Source organism: Linepithema humile, chromosome 6 (genome assembly GCF_040581485.1).
Source record: "Linepithema humile isolate Giens D197 chromosome 6, Lhum_UNIL_v1.0, whole genome shotgun sequence".
Lineage (NCBI taxonomy): Eukaryota > Metazoa > Arthropoda > Insecta > Hymenoptera > Formicidae > Linepithema > Linepithema humile.
The window spans coordinates 28,078,943-28,091,456 of NC_090133.1; the positions used below are offsets into that span (position 1 = coordinate 28,078,943).

At 37.1% G+C, this 12,514-nt stretch overlaps 2 protein-coding genes across 3 annotated transcripts; one reads left to right on the forward strand and one right to left on the reverse strand.

Moving 5' to 3' along the window:
- Window positions 1-1,988: 1,988 nt before the first annotated feature.
- On the reverse strand, window positions 1,989-9,696 carry LOC105671424 (uncharacterized). Of its 2 annotated transcripts, XM_012365588.2 has the most exons (9): window positions 8,904-9,696; window positions 7,356-7,848; window positions 6,748-6,844; window positions 6,447-6,620; window positions 5,872-6,374; window positions 5,624-5,794; window positions 5,155-5,405; window positions 3,311-4,110; window positions 1,989-2,833 (listed from the first exon to the last, which is right to left on the reverse strand). In XM_012365588.2, exons 1-9 carry the CDS (start codon window positions 8,948-8,950, stop codon window positions 2,769-2,771), a joined length of 2,601 nt encoding a protein of 866 aa, XP_012221011.1. In that variant the 5' UTR covers window positions 8,951-9,696; the 3' UTR covers window positions 1,989-2,768. The 2 variants fall into 2 exon arrangements, with proteins under 2 accessions (XP_012221011.1, XP_012221010.1); XM_012365587.2 differs by having other exon boundaries at window positions 5,872-6,620; window positions 8,904-9,693.
- A 796-nt stretch (window positions 9,697-10,492) lies between these two features.
- Window positions 10,493-12,262, forward strand: Vta1 (vesicle trafficking 1). Its single transcript, XM_012365658.2, has 4 exons — window positions 10,493-10,822; window positions 11,040-11,477; window positions 11,561-11,710; window positions 11,826-12,262. The coding sequence occupies exons 1-4, from the start codon at window positions 10,714-10,716 to the stop codon at window positions 11,975-11,977; spliced, it is 849 nt and encodes a 282-aa protein (XP_012221081.2). The 5' UTR covers window positions 10,493-10,713; the 3' UTR covers window positions 11,978-12,262.
- Window positions 12,263-12,514: the final 252 nt, after the last annotated feature.

The window sequence follows — 12,514 nt, forward strand, 5'->3', positions numbered from 1 at the left end:
CAATGTTTTTTCTATTTATTCAGGACAGCTGGTATAACTAGATTGATGCTGTGCATAATATTTTGCATTGATAACAAATTTAATAATTATTTTTAAAAATTAAAAAGGAAATCTGATGCATTTTACATTTTCATATATCTTTCAAGATGTCTGGTTTGACCTATCAGATCGCTATATAGTGGTACTTCCATTATTTCCGTATCTCCTCACAAAAGTAACATATATTCTTTTTGTTTTATTCCTTTCTAGTTGATATTTTTCAATTAATTTCAATTTTTCTATTCAACATCAGTATTCTTTTCCTTTTTTTGCCAAATATTTTTCGTAATACCATCAATTGTATTTAAAAACATAATTCTGCAAAAAATTTTCGTCTTTAAAACCAAATTGCAAAAGTCCGTATACAAAAGATTCGAGCTATATCGCACTTAGTGTAATAAAAATCAAAATAACCGTTTTGAATGCATTATGCATAATTTTTTCAGCTGGTTGTCATTCCATTTATATTCAGCTTTATCCTGCGCTATTGTTTCTAAGTGTTCATTGCATCAACAGTGTTGCAGCTTTGGTTAACTAAAACAGTTTGTTCATCGATATGCTAACAAAAATTATTGTTTATATAAATGAATGTAACGATATAAACCAGAAAATAGATTTTGCGACAAAGTATGTAAACTGCATGTTATTTTATGAACTTCTCATAACTTAAAGATCTTACAGATAATGTCCTAAGAGTGGAAATATTGACGAAACTTCTTTAATTTTGAAGTGCAGAATACATTGTATGTGTATATACATATTTGTATATATAATTTACGCCAATCTGAAATTTGCGTCAAACGCTTTTGTATCAAGCACTTCTCAGGAAAGCAATTTTTTTTTTTGTTAAAATGTTATTAATAACGCGAAAGATTTGCCCAATTCTTCTGTTTTAAATATCTCAACAATAGTAGATACTGATGTACAGAAGAGAAAAAGACTTATATTAGTTAACCATGCTTAACACTAATGTTGTTGCAACTAAACAAGTAAAAATGTTTAACGTCGATTACGCTTAAAGACAATGGGCAATCGATAAAAGTTGTATAAAATCGTTTGAAATGCACGTGCAATCGCATGACTACTCGTGTACATACACCCATTATATATATATATATTATAATTTTACAAACAAACAAACATACAAACACACATACACACGCACGAACGCATGCACGCACGCGGATACACACCAGCACAACGGCAGCTAGATGATCGAACACTTTTGGTTTGTTGTCCTCATCTTTTCATTTTCTTTCTTATCTCTTTATCTTTTTTTTTTTTTTCTTTCTGCCTCTTGCACTCCATCTTCTTCGCATATACATACATAGATACATACATACATGCACACATACATCTTTATTTTGCATATATTATACGCGCTTTTTCTTTACACACTTTATTACTGGTTTTATCGCGCGCGTGATTGAGAAAAATATATATACATAAAAACGTCGTGACGCAGCGGTGAAGAATTAATAAGTAAACGTAACAACGATAATTTAATGTAAATAGTAAATAGTAGCGATAGTATAGTAGTTATAATAGTGGTGTGATAGTAGTAATAGAAATAGAGCATTAACAGTGATAGTGGTAGCAATAGTAGTGATGTTGGTGCTGGAAAGTGATAGTGGAGATAATAGTAGGAGGGTGGCGATAGTGTTGGTGGATAATGGTAGCAACAGCAGTGGTGATAGTAATAAGAGTATTAGTGTAGCAGTAATATAGCAGAAGTAGTTACCGTCATCATCATAGTAGTAATGATAGCCAGCGAGTGATAGCGATAGTGGTGATAATAAGAGGTATAATAGTAGTAATAGTAGTAGTAATAGTAGTAGTACTAGCATTAGTAGTAGTATAGACAGAGTATATTAAGAAGTAACAGCGTCGATCACTAAATATAGTCGAATCTCATATATAGTTTTCCTTCCTGCTTAAAGTATGATACATTCTTTCGCTTCTTTTTTTTTTTTTTTTTGCGTTCTGTTTACAGTTAATCGTTGAGAGAAGAATTTGGGCTGCAGAAGGGAGAATGGGAGTACTTTAGATGTCGAGGTCACAGCGATAAGCAGCTGATATTGTATGTCGCTAAAAAAAGGACGTCAGTTACCATTTTTAACCCAAAAATCTCTCAAAACGTGTCCCATTAGTAAAAGAAACAGACAAGACATTTGTGTTCCATATGGTCTCTCGTTATTTCTTGTCTCACTTTTTTTGTTCTTTCTTTGTACAATACTACTACATCATATTTTACACAATTCTACAATTAAATTACTTTGCGATCACTATCATACATAATTTGTAAAAAGTATATCTGGTAGCATGAACCGCGAAACGTTCTTAATTAGAAAAACCTTGTCGCTGTCATTGTCATGCTTGACATCGGCGTTAATGTCCTCGTCATCGTTTTTGTCGTTGTCAGCGTCAGCATTAGCATCGTCGTTGTCGTCCTGATTGCGTAGTAAGACGTTTAGAAAAATTGCCAAAATGTGAAACGAGGAATGATAGCGGTCATTTCGCGGCATCTTGTCATTAAATCGATTTGCATTGGTAAACTGATAGTAATGATTACAATGATGCTGATAGTGACGGTGAATTTGATAGTGGCAGTGATGGTGGTAGAAGTGGTGATGGTGGTAGTAATAATGATAACGATGATGATAATAGTCGCAATTATAGTAGCGACGAAAATTGTGATAAGCGGTAGCAGAGTAGTTCGTAGCAGGGGATCACTTGTCGGAACTTGGGCACTCTCCCGGCTGCTTCATTATTGTGTAATCCAGCCGATATTGAGCTGAAATCAAAACAATGTTGTGTCCCTCGTAATAATAATTCGTAAACAAATTATGAGCAGAGTTGCGCGTGAAATCGCTACATATACGTAATACTGATACAAGTTTACAATTAGTGGAAAATTATTTTAAAAAACACCATAGACGCTAGATCTGCTTTGATTTGAAAGGCAAAAGATCTTCAATCAATCGTTGTATTCTTTCTTTCAAGCAGAAAGTTTTTAACAGAACTTTGAGTTTCATTATCAATAATTTTACGTAATCTTTCTTACTATATACATACTTACATAATTTAATCTTTAATATTTTGGAAAATCCAATAATTAGAGCTTGAATTGTTTTTAAATAAATTCTCAAGATAATGTCTATTTGAATTAGTTCGAAAAATAGCTTTGTTACTAAGTAAATCAAAAGCATGATTTGCAAAAAGCGTTCTTTCATCGTACGACACAACATTTAATTACATTGGAAGAACGTACCTTTCTTCGTGAGGTCTTCCATCGTTTGATCCTTGCAATCAACCGCGAGATGACTACTGCTACCGCAATTGTAGCAAGAGATTTTCGTTGGTGGAATTACTGCCGCCGCGTACGTCACTACCGGTGTAGGCGGCATGTACGACGCTTGCACCAGTGTTGTGGCGGTTGCATTTGGCGGCGGGGGTGGCGGAGTGCCACTGGACGCGGAATGCCCGGTGTACGGGTACATAATTTCGCCGTTCGGCTGATACGCCGCGGGATAAGCCGGTCGCGCGGACGGCCCGTGCATGAAGTTGGAGTAGATGCCGGTGCTGGGTCGCAGCGCGGTCGGGAAATGTCCGTGCGGCAAGTAGGTGAGTTGCGAGTGCGTCGGCGGCGCTTGGAAGGAGACGCAATGCGATAGACTTGGTGGTCCGCCATTTCCGTTGCCCGCTCCGTTCATCATCCCTTGGCCCTTCTGTCGCATGCGGGTCTGCGGATTCTTTCTGGTGAGCTGCCTGCTCTCCGGTGGCACCGAAGACTGCACCGATTGCTGGGGCACAGACGCGACGGAGTGCGGCTGTGCTGTTACCATCGTCGAATGCATCGACACGGAATTCATGTGATCGGAGATGGGCGGCGCAACGTTGTTGTTGTCACCGCTGCCACCGCTGATCCAAGGCGCAGCCGGCGGCGTCTCAGGAGGTGACCTGCTGCCGGTGCTGTCGGAGCTGCTGCTCTGAGAACACTGCCGGCTATTTTCGGAATCGAGTCGCAGCGCTTGCAGTTGTGCAAGACAGTACACGTGCTGAGCGTTGCATCTAAAAGCACAATACATATTACGATAGATTATCATTTATCGACTTTTCGATAATGAACGTTGTATAATTTAATCAAGATGTAATCTTGATTAAGATGCATTTAGAAGAGTAAGATTCAAATGTGCACAGAATTTAACGCACACAGTGCAAGTCGAACACATCCCAAACGGACGCGTAAAGGCTGCAAACGGATAGAAGGAAACAAACATGGTCGGAAATGGAGGTTGCAAACAGACGTATTCTTAGTAACTCTAGTAACATCTTGCTTTGCCACAAATCCATGTATAACGTATACAATCTATACAATTGTAGATTTTGTTTTTTATTGAAAGCACCGGTTGATGTGGGATGGATTTCGCTTTCAAAAATCGGACAATTCCGACTGTATCCATTTATCTTTTGCGTTTGTTTGCAACCTTTATGTGTCCATTTCTTCATGTGTTCACTTCAAATCTGTCCGAGTTACATTGTGTCCGTTTCGTTCACACTGTGTTAAATTTTGTGTGTATCTGGGACCCTCCCGTTTTAGTGATATCTCAGGAGTGTTTCATTTCTTAACCCTGTTAGCAAATGTGACACGCAAATTGAGAGTAGATCTTCCATTCGTTCAAATTATTATGTAAAACGTTGCAAATTGTAAATTTTGACACATTAAAATCCTCTGCCGGCATTCAAGTTGATTGCCAATGTCTTATGGACCCTTTTTACGAAATCTTCTGTTGGACGTTCCGACTGTTTTTTCTAGATTTTCCAGATCTCTAAATTGTATATTCAATGGTCGTGAAATGCTTGTTAAAATAAGCGTAAAGTTTCAAAATGTCACTAATAATCAGTAGATGACGCTTACAAAAAAAATAAATCCCGTTCTTTTATTTTCAGACGTACTGTGCGCTGTATATGTGTCCTATGTGATTCATAAAATTTATAAAGAAATAATTTCAGCTGAAAATAAGTAATTTTTAATAGAATTTCAGGACCGGAAAGATTAATGTTTCTAAATATCTGAAACTATTAGTCAAAATATATCTGAATATTATTAAATACCTTGAATATCGATTTTGCATTCCAGCTACCGGTACGGTGAGACAAGCGTAACACGGTGAGTTTTGAGCTGTATACATTGGCGGCGGTGTAGAATACATGTGTATTGGCGTAGGTTCTATTGACGGCATGGGATAACGCCGTATATTTGAAGTGGTCACATGATTGTGATAATGATAATGTTCCTGTAACGGCGTCATCGATTTCCTATTCGAATTATTGCTATCACCCAAAACTTCCATGCTTGGTGCAACCTGTGTGACAAAATAAGCGACACAAATACTTGTAAAATGCTGAATATTAAAAAATATCAATTTACAAATTAGGTTTTATGAGTAATGTAAAATATATAATCAATATTTATGATTTTAGTTTAAATTTTAGTTTACAAACTCGTGTTTATCGCAAATCTTTAGAAACAATCTGTGCAGATGCAATCTTTCTAATCGACAGTATCGCAAATAAACCTCACCTCACTCTCCGTCGATTCGGTGACTGAATGCGTGGTGTTGCTATCCGTCTTCTTATCTGAAATCTGGTTTAAGCCGTTAGTGCTTTGATTTTTGAGTATACTCCTCAACTGTTCCACTGCATTCGGTGTCAGGCCAATATCCCTCAAGTCCTCGTCGCTCATCCTTCTGATCTATAATCCGCATTCATAGAAAATCAGTCTCGAACATCTCAACAACAGCTATGTGAAGACAAAGATTTCTCACTTACCTCGTCGAGAGAAAAGTTCTGCAGATTGGCCTTGAAATTTGGCATCTCCTTGCCCAAGGTCTCCCGGAGAGAATCGCTAGAGTTGGACAATCTAAGTCGTGGCGGTGGCGGAGGTTGCTTCGATTGACTCGTCGGAATCAAACTTGACGACGAGGTATTATCGACGTTGTTGTGTCGAGAGAAGGACGAAGAGCTCGTGACGGACAGAGGAGCAGATCGTGACGTTAATAACGGCGGTTGACTAGGAAGACTTCTACTTACGCCAATCGCCGGTAGAGGCGGTAAGGAGTTATTGTTATTATTGCTGTTGCAATTAGTAGAGCTTGAGCTGGAAATGCTTGTTTGACTATTCGAGCCGCCTGACGATATCGTGAGAGTATTCGAGGTGGACTGGGTGGTGACTTGTGACGAGGTGCGCGGGTTAACGTTAATCCTGCTGCGGCCCATCGGTGAGTTACTGCGACTAGGAGATCGTGACTGAGACGGTGAAGACTGACGGCTGACTAAAGGGGAAGGCGGATAAGCCAACATGTCACCGGTATGATACAACAGCTGGTTTCCCATCATAACCTGACCTGTCCACGGTGGCATGTGGTTAACGGACGGGAAACCGAGATGAACGTATTGCGTAGTGCCGCTCGATCCCATAGGCATTTGCTCTGGACTGGGCATGCACATCCCTGGCGGAGGTATTGTGAGACCGGGTGGCATTCCAGTGATTATAGCATTGTTCCTCATTGACATTTCTCCTAAACGTAACACATCGATATAGAGTGAAACAACGTTCAGTTGAGACGCGCGTAAATATTTACATCTTGTCGAAGCGTTTCCTTCTACAAGTTAATGAACGCTTAGACAATAGAAAATGTAGCGTACCATGATAAGATTGCATCGGCGGTGGTGGCATCAAGCAACTATTTTGAATTTCAGGTTCCATTAATCTCTCGTTCGTGCTCATGCACGGTGTACAGCCCTGCATAAATTTATACTCTTTAGTTTTTCAAAACAATTGTATAACGTCGCACTATTATATATACGTGTAGTTGTATGGCATTGTGGAAGTGTTATTAAAATCATTCCATTTAATATGAATCAATGAATTTTTATCTGAGATTATATAACGCATTATGAAACTTATATCTCCATATTTAACCCTTTGCACTTGGAAAACTTTGTAACACCAAAGTTTCTTAGAAAACCCAAAAGGCTTTGCTGCAGTACCATGTTGCATGGCACACTATATTGCTTCGAGTTGGCTAGTACAAAACTTTATGTGCAAAAGATTAGTGTTTTTTTTTTCTGTTACATTTAACTCTAAATTTTCTTAAGTATACTACAAAATTTCAATTATTTTCCACTTTGTGTAAGAGAATAAAAAATAATAATTTATAATGCAGTGAACAAAAACATCCACAATATTTTCATAAAAGTAATCTATTTCTCTTCCACAAAAAAAAGAAAGAAAAGAAAATATTATGCATTACTTGTGATGGTTTAAAAGAAGCGTTTAGCTTTGAGAGATTCAGACGAGCTTCTTCCTCCTGGAGCTTGCTGAATATATTCCCAAAGACGCTCTTCTGCTCGTAAGTGAAGACCGGGTGGTTCAGTGCCATCGTATACAGCAGCAGCAGTTCTTCCAAGGGTTGATCGTCCACGTTAAAGGTGGTCCCGTTTAACAAGTTGGTGATCTCTTGGTGTTCGAGATTCGACAGAATCTTGTATAAGATCACCGCACAGGCATAACTGCATGAGTGCAACAGCGCCATGTAAAGGGCCAGTTTTCTTCGCGTGCGTTTGTCTGTCACACTGGAAGTTGTCAACTCGGCCAATTCAGTGGCGCTGTTTGCATGATGCTCCGTGTCTCGCAGGTCATTGTAGTCCCGCTTACCGATATCCTCGACGCACGTGCCAAGGTATCGTACTTCAAATGGCAGGCACATATTCAGCAATGTGCACATCACATCTATACGTTTATAACTAAGAAAACAGATAAATTAGTTGAATTAGCAGGTCAAATTTCTAACAATATCATTAACAACCTTTGTTATCCTAAAAGATGTCTTTAATTATTTATACAAACTCTATCCTACATTTGAATGAGTTTTTTGCACACATAAACTTTAAAGACTATATGAGAAGGAAACCTCTGATAAAATTAGTGTGTGTATCAAGTGATCTATACAAACGTCAAATTTTTTTTTTAGCATTACTGTCAAATTTTTTTACATAATGCGCAATGTTTAAACTTCTATCTGTTTCAATTCTTCCTCTCTAATTTTTCATTCATTTTAGCCTTTCTTATTAATATAAGAGTGTACAATTGCAAATATCTTGCATAACAATCTCTCACTAAAAAAAAAAAAAGTTTCTTGAACTCCACTGGAATCAAATTTGAATTTATTTGTTATAAAATCAAATAAAATATAACTAAACTAATTATATTGTACTGAAAATGATGAAATCGTTGACCAAAATGTTTATAATATAATTTGTATTAATTTTGTAGTATGTTCAAATTTGTAATTTAGCACTAACTGATGCGGCTCGATGTCCTCTCGATTGTATTTGTCAAAATTAACTAAGATAAAAAAAAATTTCAACTTTAGTAAATGTCGCTTCGTGCAAAGAATTCAGAACTACGAGACGACAAGGACTAGAGTGATCCAATTCAAGATCAAGAAGCACCGCGCGACGAGCGAATAACAGCACAGGAAATGATATAACAAAATTTTCAATAACACGAAATATTAGTTAAAGATTTACTGCGAGGAATGCATAACGTATAAAAGAGAATGTGCAGAATAGGAGCATAATATTCTCGCGGAAAGAGAAAACATTAATACGAAAGCGAGACACGCAGAGGCGTTGGAGCCTGGGGTCTCGTGCACACATTCCGCTTGGTGGATTGAGGGACGACAAGCATTGAGACGGTTACGCAAAGTTACTCCTGAAATATCTCGAAGGAGAAAGATGCGCGCATCAGAATCGCGCACTGGTAATTGTATCGTTGCGCTGCGACGCTTCCACATTACCTGGACAGATTCCCAAACCATGATACCACGTTCTCCTTACACACCATTGCCAGACAACATTGATACCACTTGGGGGTGGGAGAAAAGTGCGGAGCGACGGAGCGGACGGCCAGCGGACGTCTTTCTTTCTCTCTTTTGCTTCTCGTTTCCTCTCTCCCTGTGTTTCTTTTTCTATCACTGTTACGGGCACCGCACAATCGGCTTGACAATCAGATTCCTGTGGGCGAGAGCCGCTTCACGAACGCGCGACGTTCGTTGAGATCCGGTGGGAAACGACGGTTCTCATACAGGCGTACGAAATGCACAGTAACGGCAACGATAGCGGCAACACGGCACACCGTCAAATGTCCACATTCGTAGCAGCAGCGAGTGAAGGGAGCGAAGACACCGAGAGAATAATATCCAATTGGAACTGGCAACGTATGCGATCGACGAACGCGATCAACCCGCGCGTTGCGTGGTGGCAGTTCGTTAAAGATAAATTCTCGCGAGTGAGCGAGCACGTAAACGGTCGCGCGCTCCCCGGTTGTCTCTCCCTGGCTCTCGCGTGTTTCCACAAAATGAACAATATGTCGTATGATATGATATATACTATTTCGTCACCGTACGTCTGCGTTCGACCGTGCACTCTTTGCTGCGATATAACTCGCGAACTCGTTCGTTTTCACTTTCTCTCTCTCCTCTCTTTTTCTCCTTCTCCCTCTTTATCGTGTGCAAATGCTACGCAAATGTGTCGGATAGACAAGTCGAGATCCGTTCACATGTTTGCGTTAAAAGACATCGGGCAATGACTAAAATCAGCGAATGCAGGCGTGGTACTCATGTCGCCGATATAAACGAAAAAAAAACATATTATTAACGTACGATTCGTATTCGTATAAAAGAATTAGAAAAATAATAATAAAATGGATTTATGTGATATCCAATATCCAAGATGTTTACAAATGTCAATATTCAATAAGAAAATGTACATACTCTGTTGGTGAATTCAGTTGACGAGCATTCTATATTAGTAACTTTTGATAACTAATGTTAGATATAATTGTAAAAATATACAATGCAAATTTACTAACTGCGTAACAGAGTCGACCAATTACATATCTTATTCAAATTTAAATTAAATACGTGATTGGTCAATTTCTTTATGTTATTCATTTGGCGGTTACGCAGGTCCGAATGTATCTTAATAAACGGTTGTATTAAAAAACACAATAATTATAAAATTGTTGAGTAATAATTGCCTGTGATCTGTAAATATGCACTATAGACGTTTATTACTCGATAGTTTTAGGATTTGTATCCACGATACTAGAAATTGTGGACAGAGAAAAAATTACTAAAACTCGGTTTGTGGACATACTGAAGTTGGATGTAGAATTTGTTGAGTTTTATATTTAGGAAGTGAGATGTTCATTTAAGAAAGAAAATAAAAAATCCAAAAGAATTAAAGACTACTAATCCAAGTCAAATAATCTAGCGACAAAAACTCTGTCCAAGAATTCAGAGCGATTTCTAGCATCGTGAACAGCAATGGTAGACCTGAACAAACAGTGCTGCCGCAGCACTAGAACTGGTCCTCTAGTTTTATAAGAGAGAACTAGGGAGATTTTGCATCACTTTACACACTCTGAACGTTTTGAGTTGCGTATGAATTGATTATTTTGGCAGTAATATAAATCGCTTAGATGAACGTTAAGAAATGTTATCACAAATGAGTCATCGATAATTAAAATATATCAATACGGATTCAATCAAACGAGTAGTCAATAGGAATTTTATATCTTAACTGTGTATCTGATATCTTATCCTAATGGCAGGGCCTGATTTGCCGAAGACTCCAACTCCTTTAAAAAACATTCAGCAATATTTGACAGTTGCCATAAAACATGATCAGCGAGACTGTGTTGTTAGTTATTGGTGTACGTATATATGTGTGCATGACAATATATTATATATAGGATATATATCTTTTATTTTGCAAGATCTTTACGTCAATCTCAACTTAAATATCTTACATTCAGTGTCTTTTACTAACTTTAATTGTAAGACATGAAAAAGCAAATGCCCTATCAAGGGTTTAATATTTCTTACTTTCTATGGAAAGGTTGGAGAATGATTAAAATTCATGTAAAACAGGTCGTCTCTATGCTCTTCAAACTGGGTTGAAATTATCAACAAAGACGTCAGAAGAAACAGGTTTTTTACTGAAGTTAATGGATTGGTTGGAAACAACAAAGAAGGCATTGCATGATAATGAAGCTATTACCAATGAAGTTGCTGCTCAAGCGCATCTGGAAAATTGGGCCTTGAAGCTGTTTTTATATGCCGATAAGAATGATAGAGCTGCTAATTTTTCAAAAAATGTAGTACAAAGCTTTTACACCGCACAAATATTGTACGATGTGTTGACACTGTTTGGAGAATTGAGTATAGAAGCAGCTCAGAATCGGAAGTATGCCCAGTGGAAGGCAGCTTATATCCACAATTGTCTAGTAAATGGAGAAACTCCAGTACCAGGACCGATGGAAGAAAAGGAAGAGGAAAAGGATTCGATTGAAGGATTAAATGATAATGGTATTAGAATATGTACATATTATGTATACATAAACACATTTTTTATCCTCATGTATCTATTATTTTAACATTTTATGAATTAGATGAAGATCCGGAATCAAATGTAAATATTCCACCTGAAAATCTGAAGGACGACATTCCACAAAGTATTCCATCTACTCCTGCAAGTCCACCTGCAACTGTACGAACACAGTCATTTGAATCAGAGGATAATACTGCTTATAAGACAGAAGGTAAATGTCATAATATAATATTTGCAAAGGAGAAAGTGAGTGAATAAGTACGTCACAAATAGAAAGATAATTTAATATATCATTATTTCATTTCTGATGATAAATAATCTTACAGACAATACCAATCTGTCAGTAGAGCACATTAATAAAGCGCAAAAGTACATAAAATGGGCAGGCAGTGCGTTGGACTATGACGATGTACCTACTTCCATAACAAATCTTCAGAAAGCTTTGCATCTTTTAACTACAGGTCAAGAACTTGCCTAAAGAAACCGATAGACATTAGGTAATGGCTTATTTGTAATTAGTTGTGATAAATTTGTCAGCTATTTTCTATAATGAGGAGTGCAAATATTTTACTAATACAAGATTAAGCAAGGTTTTGACAATTTTAACAATAGATTATCAATTATTACTTTAAAAGGCTTACGAAAACCAGCAACTAGATATTAATGAAAATAACCTGAAATGAAATAGAGCATCGAGCACTTTAACATCTTTTATTTATATAATGTTGAAGGAGATAGATTAATGAATAAATGTATAAAAATATTTGTCTTTTAACCACTTTTATTAGGTATTATATATAAATAATGTTTATATTGAAAATTTTCAACATTTAAACATCACAATATTGTTAATATAACATTTGAAGGATATATTTTTTATTTCAATCTTGTATATTGAAGAAAGAAAAAAATATTAATATAATGGCGTCAGCAAAAATATAATAATATAACACAGATATTTTCAAACTCAAACCAATTATGGTTTTAACATAAGAAAATTAATATATGAAACTTT